This window comes from Poromitra crassiceps, assembly GCF_964638095.1.
Source record: "Poromitra crassiceps genome assembly, chromosome: 7".
In the NCBI taxonomy this organism is placed as follows: Eukaryota; Metazoa; Chordata; class Actinopteri; order Beryciformes; family Melamphaidae; genus Poromitra; species Poromitra crassiceps.
The window spans coordinates 54,449,036-54,464,374 of NC_139628.1; the positions used below are offsets into that span (position 1 = coordinate 54,449,036).

The 15,339-nt window shown below is 43.3% G+C and overlaps 1 protein-coding gene across 1 annotated transcript in view; it reads left to right on the forward strand.

The window, feature by feature from the left end:
- mmp14a (matrix metallopeptidase 14a (membrane-inserted)) overlaps window positions 1–12,181 on the forward strand; it is a 23,369-nt gene extending 11,188 nt beyond the window's left edge. Inside the window, exons 2-10 of the mRNA XM_083640685.1 lie at window positions 2,211–2,359; window positions 2,758–2,880; window positions 3,597–3,904; window positions 4,201–4,362; window positions 4,680–4,819; window positions 5,270–5,408; window positions 5,970–6,120; window positions 6,981–7,096; window positions 9,897–12,181. Of these exons, the coding sequence (XP_083496811.1) occupies window positions 2,211–2,359; window positions 2,758–2,880; window positions 3,597–3,904; window positions 4,201–4,362; window positions 4,680–4,819; window positions 5,270–5,408; window positions 5,970–6,120; window positions 6,981–7,096; window positions 9,897–10,219 (1,611 nt within the window). The 3' untranslated portion in view covers window positions 10,220–12,181. The remainder of the gene's footprint in view (window positions 1–2,210; window positions 2,360–2,757; window positions 2,881–3,596; window positions 3,905–4,200; window positions 4,363–4,679; window positions 4,820–5,269; window positions 5,409–5,969; window positions 6,121–6,980; window positions 7,097–9,896) is intronic.
- Window positions 12,182–15,339: the final 3,158 nt, after the last annotated feature.

Consider the following 15,339-nt stretch of genomic DNA (forward strand, 5'->3'; position numbering starts at 1 on the left):
TGTCTGAGGCTAGTATGTATGGTGAACCCATTGACTAAGATGTTTTTAGTTGGTTCCTGTGTTGATGTATGATGTCTGAGGCTAGTATGTATGGTGAACCCATTGACTAAGATGTTTTTAGTTGGTTCCTGTGTTGATGTATGATGTCTGAGGCTAGTATGTATGGTGAACCCATTGACTAAGATGTTTTCAGGCGGTTCCTGTGTTGATGTATGATGTCTGAGGCCAGTATGTATGCTGAACCCATTGACTAAGATGTTTTCAGTTGGTTCCTGTGTTGATGCATGATGTCTGAGGCCAGTATGTATGCTGAACCCATTGACTAAGATGTTTTCAGACAGTTCCTGTGTTGATGTATGATGTCTGACTGTGAGACGACAGAGTCACTCACAGAGAAAGAAGAAGAGAAAGCTTTGGATAATGATGTACTGTACTGTCAAACTCCAAATGTCTGCTGCCAAATGTCTGTCTCTTATAGTATGATCTTTATATTTTAACAGATGAACACCTGTTTCCAATCACTGCTGGGGCGTACAATAAAAAAAATTGATGATGATGGAGTCTGTGAAAATATTAACAATTTATCAACCAAGGACTTCCTTTTTTTGTTGCTCCACCCCAGGGATGCAAACTAGTCACCTTTTTGATCCCAAAATAGGGCACTTAATTGAATGATTTTGAGTGGCTTTGTGTCGGCCTTGATATCTGTCACCTTTTTCACTCTGGTGAGTTTGCATCCCTGCACCCCCTCTGCCGATCTGCGGAGAGTTGTAGGCTAGCACATGCTTGCTCCGACACATGTGCAGCTGCCAGCAGCTTCTTTTCACCTGACAGCGAGGAGTTCAGGACGTAGTAGTGCGTGGGAGGATCACGCTATTCCCCACTATAGTTCCCCTCCACCCCCCGAACAGACCAACCACCAGAGGAGGCACTAGTGCAGTGACCAGGACTCACCAGAGGAGGCACTAGTGTAGTGACCAGGACTCATTACCCCACCGGCCTCGCACCTGCAAACATGGCCACTTGTGTCTGTAGGAACATCTGACCAAGCCGGAAGTACGGATATCGGGAATTGAACCCGGGTCTCCGTGGTGGTAGGCGAGTGGTTTTACCTCGACACTACACACGGACTTCATATATAATCCTTAAAAAAAAGTTTTTGTTTTGTGATACCGGCAGTTTTGTAATAGTGGGTGTCACTTTTTCAGATGGGGGAAATCTTTTTTTGGAAGAAAACTCAAAAAATACTGTATACAAGAGTCTAAATATGTATTAATTGTATATAATATTTAATAATGATGGTTGTGTTCAGACAGTATGCATTATCGCATCTTTGGTAGTTCAGTTGATGAGATTTGTATATGATATTTTGTATATCCATATGCCAGTGGAAGAGATTATATTTTGCATTTTGCATTGGCACATTTTTTGCTCATTATGCATGCATGGGGGGACTAGTTGGTTTGGAAGGCTGATTTTGGGATAAACATAGTCCCACAGCAGTGTTTCCCTCCCAAACATTTCTTGGCAGACTAAAAAGACCGCTGATATTAAAACACTCAACACCAATGAAATTCTCTCAGGCAGAGTTATAGCTTCTAAACTGTGTTCAGCTGTGCGAAGTGACAAAAGTAACATATGTAATATATTACTTTTAGCAGTAACTCTAATATAACTCATTACAATATGATTTCAGTAATATTATACCAGTTACTCTGTCAAGTAACACAAGTTACAAATTGAGTTATTTTCTTTATTTTTTTTAATCAAAGCACATATTTAAATAAATATACAATAATTTCCTAATCAAATTGTGTGGTTTTATGCAAATAGCCACTATAGATGACAATAACAAAGGAAAAGGATAACATTTAGGATTTTGGATTGTTGACACTGACTTGAAGATCGTATCAATTATTTTTTCGGGATGATTCCCGGGGCGGTGATGTCATTCTGCTACTGCTGTTATTTTGGTGAAAGTAATGCAAAAGTAGTGTTATAAGTAATGAGTTACTCTACACAGAGAGTAATATTGTAAAGTAACGTATTACTTTCAAATGAAAGTAACTAGTAATATGTAGTATATTACATTTTGAAAGTAACTTGCCCAACACTGTTAGTTAGCAATAATCTAACTGGGCTGTTAGGTGTCTTATCTATCATAAACATAATCAAACTCTTTTTTGGTCCTCCCTCTCTCTCTCTTGCAGGCTTGGCTGCAGCAGTATGGCTACCTGCCTCCAGGTGATGGCAGAGCCCAGGCTATGCGCTCAGTCCAACTCATGGCCGACGCCATAGCAAACATGCAGAGGTTTTACGGCCTGACGGTGACCGGCACCATGGACTCCAAAACAAAAGAGTGAGTGCTGGCTGAGAGGAAAGTTTGGACAAACACAAACTCAAACACAGACACAGCCGTTTGCTTTCCAAATCATGGTGATGTTGTTTCGGAGATACCGTGCAAGTATGTCCACTCTACCAGCCACCCAGCATTTGGAGGCATTTCTACACGTAGGCTGGTGAAATAATAAAAGTGTCCCGTAAATTGAGGGATTTACTGTAACCTAAATAAATAAAGGATTCAAATAGTTTCTCCCCTGCATGCAAGTGAAGACTTGAAGTGAGCTGCAAGTGGAATTAACGGTGATTTACTGGAGACGACAAAAGAGCAACAAAACAAAAAAAAAGTGTTTATTTCGAGGAAGTCAGAATCTTGTACACAGTTTGGAATTGGGATGTTTATCTTGCTGTTGCCAGGGCGATGAGCCGGCCGCGGTGTGGTGTAGCAGATAAGTTTGGCCCGGGGCTGAAGAGCAACCTGAGGAAGAAGAGATACGCCGTCCAGGGTCTGAAGTGGGACAAAACCGAGGTGACCTTCAGGTGAGGAGACGCGCTCAATGCACCAACACTTTGCTTTTACTAATACAATTGTATAAGTACAGGTTTGTGCAAGTTTGAGGATAACTATCCTCTACAGTATGCAAATGAAATACCCTTTTAACTAAACAGCAGCCAGCCAGAGCACCTAATATTGTATCAGGGAGTCCAAAATGACATAGACATTAACCTAGCTATTTTACTTTTTTTATGTAGTAATCATATATTCATGTAAGATTGCTCTGATGAAGACTCGACCAATAACACAGTAACACAGAGTAACACTGCAAAAAATATCCATCATTATCATATCATATCATCAATATCTAGTATTTACCCTTAAAATCATGTTCTTCTTAAAACAATTGAGAAAAAAAGTATTCCAGTGGGGTGAGATAATGTTCCAATGAGAAATGATATTGCTTCAAGAATTTCCTTGACTTAAAAGTGTAATTTTCTTGATAATAGTGGAATACTCGGCCATATTCTGCTTTGTTTCAACACATTGACACTATAAGAGTCTGTTAGATCTTAGACTGAATACAAGACTAAAGAGTTAAGATGGTTTTGTTGGTTGATGATTTTTGCCATGGACATGAGTTGATCTCTTGTAGTAAAGGAAAATGGCCTTGATCTATGTGCTGGATCGCACATACTACACGCCTATCCTTTCCCCCAATTCCAATATTTATTTCCGATTTCTCCATCCTCTACCAAAGCATACAGAACTACACCCCTAAGATCGGGGAGCGCGCCACGTACGAGGCGATCCGCAAGGCCTTCAGGGTGTGGGAGAGCGCGATCCCCCTCACCTTCAGAGAGATCCCCTACAGCCAGATCCGGGACAAGGTGGACAAGTTCGCAGACATCATGCTCTCCTTCTCCGAGGGCTTCCACGGCGACAGCACGCCGTTCGACGGCGAGGGCGGCTTCCTGGCTCACGCCTACTTCCCCGGCCACGGCATCGGGGGAGACACGCACTTTGACCTCGCCGAACCCTGGACCACCGGAAACGTCGACCAGGGAGGTAAGAGAAGGGGGAGAGGGAACGGTCCAGCTGGGAAGGGACGGGCAGGGATTTCAAGACACTTAAGACATCCGAGAGTGTTTTCATTATGTTGCTGGAAACCTGTAATTGTCCTAATCATACTGTTGCCTTGACGATGTCTAGACTCTGGTCTGCACAGTACTCTTGTACTTTTGTAACTGTCTGTCTTGAAGCTCTGCAATTTTCCTCTTACTCTCTCTGTCTTCTCTAATGTGTAGCAGCGCTTTGCTTTTCCTCCCTTCGTCTCTTAATGATCATATCTAATCTCTCTCTAGGTAATGATGTGTTCCTGGTAGCGGTCCACGAGTTGGGTCACGCTCTGGGTCTGGAGCACTCCAACAACCCGTCCGCCATCATGGCGCCCTTCTACCAGTGGATGGACACTGAAAACTTCGAGCTTCCCGACGACGACCGCAGAGGAATCCAAACAATCTACGGTTGGTGACTCGACCTAGAAGAATTGGACATTTTGTGGTGGACCAAACATGTCTGCGCTGATATTCCTGAAACATTGCCATGGAAATCTCTGTTGAATGTTGTGGCAATGCCTTGGAATGCTCTTGCGACACCCAACGGGGTGTCGAGATTCTGTGTCCAATTTATATTTAATTGGTTTTGGTGTTCAGTTGTTGCCGTTTACAAACCCACATGATGCTGACGAGCACACAATGGTGTTGTTTAAAAAAAAATATGTCTCCTGCTTTTTCTTTTAAAGTAATATTTCTCACCTCTCTCCCTCAATCTTTCCCCCCAGGAACCAAGTCTGGAGCGCCCCCTCCTCCCCCTCGACCCACCAAGCCCTCCACCCCCGACAGGCCCGACCACGGCCCAGACGTCTGTGAGGGACACTTTGACACCATCGCCGTCCTCCGAGGGGAGATGTTTGTGTTTAAGGTATTTCCGACGCATGTGGAGACACTGGTCCTCACACGCAGGCACTTCACTAAAAATATCCTCCGAAATTCATCGAATAAGCTTTGAATGATCCGGCTCTATTTCACTGGTTCACGGGTTTCAACATGACACCACAGGACACCACCAGAGGTCCTTGAGGGCATTCCAGGTGTCCCCAGCAAACTGAAGAATTGTTCAACTTTAGCATTATTTCAATTCATTCGTATCTATGTGGGTCAAATCACCTTAAAACATGAACCTATCCCTCCAGATTATTGAGATTCATTGCTATCGAAGACATTTTTGAGTGGAGAATCGGTGAAATAATGGCCAATTCCCGACGTTTGTATGATCTCGCTTTCCCGCCCCAAGTGTGACATGAGTTCAAAATTGGTCGGGAATAAGGTCTATTGTAGCTCCAATCTAACTCCAAGCATGATGTGTTTGCAGGACAAGTGGCTTTGGCGTGTGCGTAACAACAAGGTGTTGCCAGGCTACCCCATGCCCATTGGTCACTTCTGGAGGGGCCTGCCTTCAAACATCAACGCAGCCTATGAGAGGGACGATGGGAAGTTTGTCTTCTTCAAGGGTAGGTTGTCTTTGAGATTAGATTTCAACCAGATATGGGACGATTACGTCATCGCTGGCCATCTGACTACCCAGTCTAATGATCTGACTAATAAGAGTCTGGGACAGACGGACGATATTTTGGTGTTTCCGGTTGTAGAGCGGACATGGCGCGCCAAGACTTCCGCTTCCGTCATCGTTTACAGTCTAACAATGTCTCATATGCGGTTATCTGTTTATAGAAATGAGCTGAAATGCCGTCTGGATCTAAAACACCTAAAATCCATCAACTCCAACTCCATTCTCGCGTCAATCGGACTGGAAACAATGACCGCAAGAGACAAGAGAAAGTCTTGACACGGACATCCGTTCTACATCGGAAACCCAGAAATATCGTCCATCTGTCCCAGAGTCTTATTAGTCGTCAGACTGATGAGACTCTGGGTTCCCAGATTGAGTCGTGTGTTAACGACTGGTCCTTGCTTCTGAACCTCAATATCTGACCTCCCTTCTCCTCATTCCTTCCTCTAGTTTTCTTATCCTCATCCTTTCTAACTATCAACCTCTCTCCTCTTTTCTCCAGGTGACAGGTACTGGGTCTTCAGTGAGTCCAGCATGGAGAAGGACTCTCCTAAGAGCCTGAAAGACCTGGGCACCGGTCTACCCAAAGACAAGATGGACGCTGCTCTCTTCTACACGCCAACAGGACAGACGTACTTCTTCAGAGGCACTAAGTGAGTCCATCTTCTGTCCAGGATGGACCTCGCTCTCCCGAATACTAGCAGGGAACTTACATTATATATATACATATATACATACATACATATACATATATACATTTTGTTGAGTCCACTCACTGTCTATTGGGTATCGTTCATTGTCCACTTGCAGTATAAGTTCTGTTGCCCTTGTAACATGCCAAATATATACTTACGCCCCTACATAAGCTGTTGATATGTTCCTGAATCAGTCACCAATACTTTAAATTGTACTTGTGGGGGAAAGAGTTGGGTACTAGGGTGAAAAAACACGACAGTGCTCATATCGCACACAGTAGATGAGTGACGCGATGTACTGCGAACGCATTCCTGCAGCAACATGCGCCGATTATATCTGTTTCTCTTGAAACGTCAAAACATAGTTGTTGTTTTTTCCTCATATTTAACTTCCAGAAAAACACATTGGGGGAGGGGGGGATAAGATAGAACACTTACGCGGTTAGCAAACAAGGACATTACCCACGAGCTCTCACCCCTCCCTTCACACGTAAGGGGGGGGGAGGGAGAACAAAAACACAAAGATTCAAAACAAAGTTAGTTTGTGCTTAGTGGGATAGTGTGATAGCACAGCTGTGCAGGCCTGTCATAACCTGCTACAGTACATTCTCTCCATACTTCTCTATGCCCATGCTGCTGTACAGTTAGCATGGGGCATTTCATTCATGTGACTCATATTCTGCCCTTTTTATCTTTATCCCATTTCAACCGAAGAATGGATACCGTGGCCACATAAACGTTTAAATATCCCTGCATATTACACCCATTTTATTCATTTCATTCCTTTGATGTCGCTTCTTCTTTCTGGTATTTTGCAGGTACTTCCGTTTCAACGAGCAGACTCGCACCGTGGACAGAGACTACCCCAAGCCCATCAGCACGTGGAGCGGCGCACCAGACAACATCAAAGCTACCATCATGAGTGAAGACGGATGTGAGTGTTCCTCTCCTATGAAACGCCTAAGTGCTACATTCCAAATTTGTGTCTCACTTGTTTTTATATATATATATACGATGAGTGGTTTCAGCCGAGCAGTCTGATTGGTCAAAGACGCGTTTCCAACTGTCACTGTAATTCCGGTGACGCATGGCGACTCATGCTTTATTGGTTGCTTTACCAACTCTTGCTTAGCAATACTTCTTCTTTTCACCTTTTCTTATTGTATGCATGTGTATTAGGGATGTCAACGGTTAACCGTTAATCGATTAACCGTCGCTAACGTCGTTGTTCGGTTATTGCTGTCGGTCTATCAGTTAATATTAATTTTTTTTTTTTTTTTTTTTTGTCTATTTACTCAATGAGCTCATGCCCAAACAAGGCGTGTCTATTTAGATGCTGAAATGTTAATGCTTTTTGTGTTAGAATTATGCCTTTATTTTTTGTTGGCTTTGCTGAATTTTATAAGTTTATTGCCACATTTTGATCAGGTAATCATTCCAAAATCATTCTGGCTCTTATATGGATGACAAGGAAATATATTTTTGAGAGCTTTATTTCCTGTAATGTTTACATAAACAGGAAATAAAGCTCTCAAAAATATATTTCCTTGTCATCCATATAAGAGCCAGAATGATTTTGGAATGATTACCTGATCAAAATGTGGCAATAAACTTATAAATTTCAGCAAAGCCAACAAAAAATAAAGGCATAATTCTAACACAAAAAGCATTAACATTTCAGCATCTAAATAGACACGCCTTGTTTGGGCATGAGCTCATTGAGTAAATAGACATTTTTTTTATTTTTTTATTTTTTTTTAATATTAACACATTGACTGCCAACGACGTGTTAACACGTTTTCAATATCCAGCTGTTGACTGCCAACGACGTGTTTACACGTAAAAAAAAAACGATTTTTTTTTTTTGACGGTGGATCGTTGATCTGGCCCTTTTGCATCTCCTATTATAGTGTTAGAGCCGCCGGGCGTGTGCAATCCATTCCGCCGACCCACTGAGTGGAGACGGTGCTCAGACTATTGAGAGCCAAGCAAGCCAAGACAGCAGCATGGAAGCCATTATCATGAAAATGGATGGGGCGAAAACGCTTTCGCTTTCGCCTGGGTCCTGGCTGTGGGGGATTGCAAACTTGCATGGTGGATTGCGGATGGAGCACACTTTGAGGCACGCAGCGTAAATATGACCAGAGTCGCAGGGGCTTCATCGGAGCTCTCGGCCAGGGCTCCGGGAGGCGGGCGAGTCCAGCCGGGCTTCCTCGGGGAGCGGCCAGGCACAGCCGCACAGCGGCAGCGGGGCAGTGAGACTGTGACAAGCTTGTGGTGCAGCAGGTCATTTTGCCTTGCAAAATAGCACCAAATTGGAAACAGCCATAAAAGGCTTTTAGAATGGGATTTTCAACCCATTCTTTTTTGTTTCTTTTTCGCTCTAATTTAGAGTAATTTAATTTCTATTCAGAAATTTATTTGAGAGGTCGAGAGTATGGGAAAGTGCATTTGCACAGGTAGGAAAGTGCTTGTGACATGGCGCTGCAGCCAAGAAGAACGCCCACGGAGGGAGGAGTTGAGCAGAGGGGAGTTTCCTGCTGTTATGGAGGAAATTACTGTTCAAAACTATTGTTTAGGTCTTACTGATGCCAAAAATGAATGGTTAAAGTGACTGTTCTATCGAATTTCACAAAAAGCCGTTTATCTCTGAATAATTTTTCTCACGCTGAAACCATGCTGTATTCAACTGCTAATGCTTACATAACTACTAACTCTACAAACTAACTCTTTTAGACAGAGAAAGCACACATTCTATTAGTTATTTTTAGATGATTGGTGTTCACGAAGTATTAACAGAAAAGAATCCTCGGCTGTTGTAAAATGAGCCTAGAATCCTCAAAAAAAAACCTGGCAGAACCTACCGACAGCATTGAAAAAAGGCTGGCAGTCAATGTGTTAAAAAATTATGAATTAACCGATAGGTTAATCGATTATTAGCGTCGGTTAATCGAAAGTGAAATTAACCGAAAATTGACATCCCTAATGTGTATGCGTGTATGTATAGCATTTTGAAGAAAGCGTTTCAGTCAGTACACAAGCATGTTCTAACTGTTGTAAGGGGGAAAAGGGGGAGGGGTATAATATGCTTAAAGGGAAAATCCACCCTAAAACGCTTAAACACCCAAGCCTAAAAAAACAGTTGGAGAATGCGTTTTGCGTGGCATGCGTTTTGAGTAAAGGGCGCGACTCAACAAACAAAATAAAAAAAAAATTAAAACAAAATGAACAAAATGACTCCTGGAATCTATTGAGATGATATTATAGATTGATGATATATAACAAGGTAAGGCAAATCTGAGGGTGTCTTTCTCCTGTAAGGATGTTCTGTACTACTCTGATTATGAGTACCTGTTTGCAAAGGCAGGAGCATGTTGCACCCAGAGTCGTGTATATAGAAGAGTCGCGACATCTCCATTCACTCCAATGGACCAGTTTTTTACTCTCGAGTTCGAGTTTTTTTATTTTTATCAAATTGTACATTATCAGCTTTATTTTAGCATTCAAAAGTAGCGCCAGACCCCTTCCTGGCTGTTCATTGGCTAATGAGTCACGCATTTTGGTCCTCCGCTGACGCCACTCTCTCTCTCAATTGCTCTGGTTGCACCACCGTCATACCCATAATGACAGTGCTATAAGGTCACTGAGGTCACTGTGTGTTTTATAATCAAGCATCGACTATTAAATTTTTTTTTTAAATAAGGTGACTAACTTCCCATTTCGCTCCTCCTTAGCGTACACATACTTCTACAAAGCCAACAAGTACTGGAAGTTCAACAACCAGTACATGAAGGTGGAGTCCGGCTACCCCAAGTCGGTGCTCAGCGAGTGGATGGGCTGCGAGGGCGAGGAGCCCAAGAGGGGCGGGCGGGAAGAGGAGGTGATCATCATCGAGGTGGACGAATCGGAGGGCGGGGCGGGCCCGGCGGCCGTGGTCATCCCTCTCCTCCTGTTGGTGCTGGTGGTGGTCACTCTGGGAGCGCTGTTGTTCTTCCGGAAGTACGGCACGCCTCGACGCCTCCTCTACTGCCAGAGATCTCTGCTGGACAAGGTGTAGAGACGGAGGAGGTGTGTCGGATGATTGACAGACTGCCACAGAGGGACAGAGAGAGAGAGAGGGAGAGAGAGAGAGAGAGAGAGAGAGAGAGAGAGGGAGAGGACCGGTGAAGTGGATCCAAGACCGGGACACTGGGGGGAAAAGGGGGGGAGGGAGAAAAGAAAGAGGAGGAGAGACCGATTGGAGAGTTGGAAAGGGGGGATGGTATTTCAGGGTTTTGGGTGGTTTGTATGCGCCACAAAAAAAGAGAGAAAGCGACTAGAAGCTGCATCAGGAAAACGTGTATTTGTATGTTAACTCTTTCCATGTACTGCTCTGTGTTCTGAGATGGAGGCAGGGAATTTATACAGAGAGACTCCTCTTCATCGACGACTTGACTTGACACCCATCTGTTGCAAATCAATACATCTCTCTTGGCCCTTCCCTCCAGCCTCTCCTCTCTCACGTCCCAGAGAACAACGACGACAACAACAACAGAATCCCTCCTCTCCTCTAACTGGACGACTCCAGCTGAACTGCTGTCTGATTCATATTTTCACCCAACCCCCCCCAACCCCCTCCATAAACTTTTATTTTGAATTCTGCGTTTCAGTTTGGGCGTTTTACTCTGAAATTCACGGTTCCATTATTAGTTTTGCTGTAAAATCCGTTGGTTTCATTTGACGAGTTTTACTCTGGAATTCATTATTGCAATATGACCTTTTTTGCTCTGAAATCCGTGGTTTTCACTGAGATTTTGACGTGCAGCCGTGGAAAATCACCCGTGTTTCTCTCTTCTCTACCACTAAGAGGATTCTCTCCCATCTCCTAAATGCTAAAGCCTGACCTTCTGACCTTCTGACCGGTACTTGGTCAAGTGGCTCCAGATGGAGACTGTGTCCAGCTTCAGGCACTGTTACCCACCTGCTTGTGGGCGTATCTGGTGAGGTTGAATTTAATCGCACAGCATACATGTAGCCCTAATGCACAGTGTTGGCATAGATTGATGTAGACGTAACATATTTCAAAATATGCATGGATGGAACTTTTACTAGCAGCCGGTGACTAGTTGGTACTTTTCAGACCTGGACAGTGCAAAACTGGCAGAATTGACGTGGGGCTCCTTATAGGATCCTTAGGTTGCACCCCGGTCAAAATGTCGTAGAATGAAGACGGCCCCGCGTGAGGTTTTTGCCACCGTCATGTCTTCACGCAGCTATGTAACTGCAACCTACAGAGGGGAGACTCTTCTTTCAGTGTAAGCAGTCAGACGGAGAAAAAAAAATATATATATAACAAAATGTTTTAGCTCACAAATGACAGTTTTCAAAACATTCCAGTACATTTATTATCAATCAAACTAATAAGAGCAGAGCTGCTTGTCCAAATGTTTGATTGAGCGGTACAGTTTCCAACAATATGGTGCAATTGTTTTGTTTTTAATTATTATCATTGTTATGGATAATTATTGTTGTTATAACTATGGTTATTGTTATTATTGTTCTCCTAGTAAAGTTATGATGATCATTTTTTGCTGTTGTACATTGTCATTTGGAGTCCTGCTGGACAGAGGCATAAGGTGACAATGATGGAAATGTTTTTTACATTCAAGTTCCCAGTTTACATTCAGTGTGTGGTGAATTAGATCTGTACAAGAGGGAGTACGCTTTACATTCAGTGTGTGGTGAATTAGATCTGTACAAGAGGGAGTAGAGTACGCTGGGTTTCTTTTATTCTGAAACACTCTTGCTCTCCTCACAGAATTACAATGCTATTTATGAACTATGATTCAGATGGTGCTCACTGTTTTCTTTTTTTTTCTTTTCACAAATCAAAAGAATTGATTTTAGCTCATAACAATGATAATGGTAATAATATTTATAATGATGATGATATCAATAAAATGGAATGAGATTTTTTCTCTCTGCCTTTTTTCACTTTTGTATTTCATTAGATAAAGTGAAATAAAATTATTTTCTACAATCTTGCATGCACTTTCTTCCCGGGCCTTTAGATCTGATTTTTGCTTGCATAATTCATCCACACTCAGTCACACAGACACACACAGACACACACAGACACACACACAGACACAGACACAGACACAGACACAGACACAGACACACACACACACACACACACACACACACACACACGCACGCACACGCACACACACACACACACACACACACACACACACACACACACACACACACACACACACACACAGCCCAAGCTGAAGAACATTTCAATTTCCCAAAAGTGAAGGAAAAAAGTAATCCCAATTGGCAACATCAATCTACACTTAAAATACTACAAATCTACACTTAAAATAATAAATGTATGTATGGCCACATTTCGCCACAACTTGCAGAGCATTTTAATGGCGGTTCTTCTTAGTTCCTGAACAGAAGATACAAGGTTCTCCAATAGTGGCACTGTGGCACGGTGATGTCATGAGGCCGGTCCAATCCCCATTTAGACAAGCAGCCAAAGTGCCCTTGAGCAAGACAGCTGATCTGTGACCTCTGACCTCTAAAGGAAAGTGTATGAGATTCAATGAATAAGGTCACAGAGCCAGAGAGGATGGGAGAGAGAGAGATGATAAAAGCCCCAGGTCACGTTTAAACCCTCGACTTCCTGGCAGCCCGGGGGCGGGGCATGCCACTGTTCCCCGACTTCTTCTACAGTCAGGCCCGTAGCTACCATTGAGGACACCGAGGTCAGAGGTCATGACCTCGGTATTCATTCTTTTTTTTTATTATTATTTTTGTTTTAGAAAAATAGCCCCGCCCCCCAGATCTATTCATCTGTCATTGATGTTTTAAAGCCCTCATAAATAACATGATATATGACAGTTGATCAGAAATGCAACAATTTGCTTCCTCTCTGTGTGCTATATAGAAGGAAGAGACATAACTCACCACAACGTTCACATTTTGCATTGGGGCTAGACTTTGGGGACAGTTCTATTGAAGTGAATGGGTAAGTAACTCGCCTGTAAGTGATGTTTGTGTAGATGGGCCATTGTATTTAATTGAGCAGTATTCTGCCATATGTGACCTGTATGCAGAATATAAATTATATTATACGGGGAGACATTTTTTTTTGTATCATTTTAAAGCAACAGCACAGTAAAGAGGATATTAATCTAACATGATGTCTGTAGTTCTTTATAGATCTAGCCTCTTAATTTTGCTCTCAAAGTGCACCAGATTGAAGCATTTTACTTTTAAATGGACAAAACTTTCTAACCCCCCCCAAGCCGCGCTAAAATGACCTCGGTATTTCTCAAACCCCGGCTACGGGCCTGTCTACAGTTCTGTATAGAATTGGAGGCGACTGATGAAGCAGCCTAGATAGAGTCGCAGTGCATCATGGGGGTTGAGTCGCAGTGCATCATGGGGGTTGTTTTGGACACGGACCCAGCGGTCATGTGTCCAGTAGCGGGGCGGAAAAAGTGATGGAACGGTCACATTTTTTCAGAGAGCTGCGTTCCAACTGAGTTTCTCCTTAATAGCATCTCCTCATTCTTGAAACATCTGAGCTCCTTGGCCGGGCCTATACGTGCACGCGTGTGTGTGTGTGTGTGTGTGTGTGTTCAGTTTATTGTCACCTGCATAAGAAAATAACTTTTATACATGCAAAATAAAGAATAGTGCGTAAAAAGAATAAGAAAGAAAGACAGAGGGAAGGGACAAAGGGAGAGGGAAAAAGAGAGAGGGACAGGGGGAGAGAGAGGGGTGAGAGAGAGAGAGAGAGAGAGAGAGAGGGGTGAGAGAGAGAGAGAGAGAGAGAGAGAGAGAGGGGTGTGTGAGAGAGAGAGAGAGAGAGAGAGAGAGAGAGAGGGGTGAGAGAGAGAGAGAGAGAGAGAGAGAGGGGTGTGTGAGAGAGAGAGAGAGAGAGAGAGAGAGAGGGGTGAGAGAGAGAGAGAGAGAGAGGTGAGAAGGGCAGTCAAAGCTGAAATGATTTCATAGGTTTTGGGAGATTTTTCCCCCTTCGACGTTTCTAACCAAAAATCCTTTTTGCAAGCAGCCTCCCTGCCTCTCTCCTATTTCCTCACCCGCTGCAAAATTGTTCTTTTTTATGAGGCTTCAGTCCCAAACCACTCCTCCTCTCACCACAAGTATCTCTGCTGCTCTGTTTTTGCTCTTTCTTTCTCTGCGCTTTCCTCTCCTCCCCCCTCTCCCCATACGCTCCCTTCACCCAGTATCCTTTAGTTGGTGTGATCGCCATGAGGCAAACGACTGCCAACAATTATATATATATATATATATATATAGAGAAAGAAAGAGAAAAGAGAAGATATATATATATATATATATATATATATATATATATATATATATATATATATATATATATATATATATATATATATATATATATATATATAATCTTATCTTTCTAAACACTCACTACTACCTGGTATTATATTAAATCACATTGCACTTCTTGTAGATATGAAATAAACCCACACACACATTTGTTCCACTTTTACCAATTTGGTTGACACACTGTCAACAGTCAACTTTCAGTCAAGGAACTCAGTGACCTCACACAGTGTGATGCCACAATGAAGAACCATGTCATGTCCGAACTCGTGCAGTGTCCACAGACACAGAGGCATTTCACTTCTCAGCACGATGGAGGAGACACGGACAGGACAGAGGTGATATGAAGAAAGGCAAGCGTGTCCAGCAATAGACTTATCAGCAGGGTTCCCGGGTAAGGCCCGCCCGCAGACAAGCAAGGTAGAGAGCCTGCCTACCTCCTCTCCCTGAGGAGACAGAAGAGACCGAGGTCCTCGACCACCTACAAGACAACAAGAGATGGGAGGAGGATTGGACTAGTAGGCAGAAGACGATGGAGATGCACTCTCAAGCGAGCTCTGGACCTGGACTTCCTGATCCAGACTCAGGCACAGAAACAGACCGTCCAAAACCATACCTCGAGCTGCAGAAAAACCCTATTAGCTAATAGCCAGTGGACCAAGGCTTCAGAGAAGGCCCTGCCAGAGCTCCAGCTGCAGTTGCAGAAAACCCAACAGGTTTCAGAGCAGCAGGCCAGAAAGATTCGGGCCTTTGAGGAGAAGAACAAGGCTCTTAACAACGAAAAAGAGGAGCTCCACAGGGAGGGGA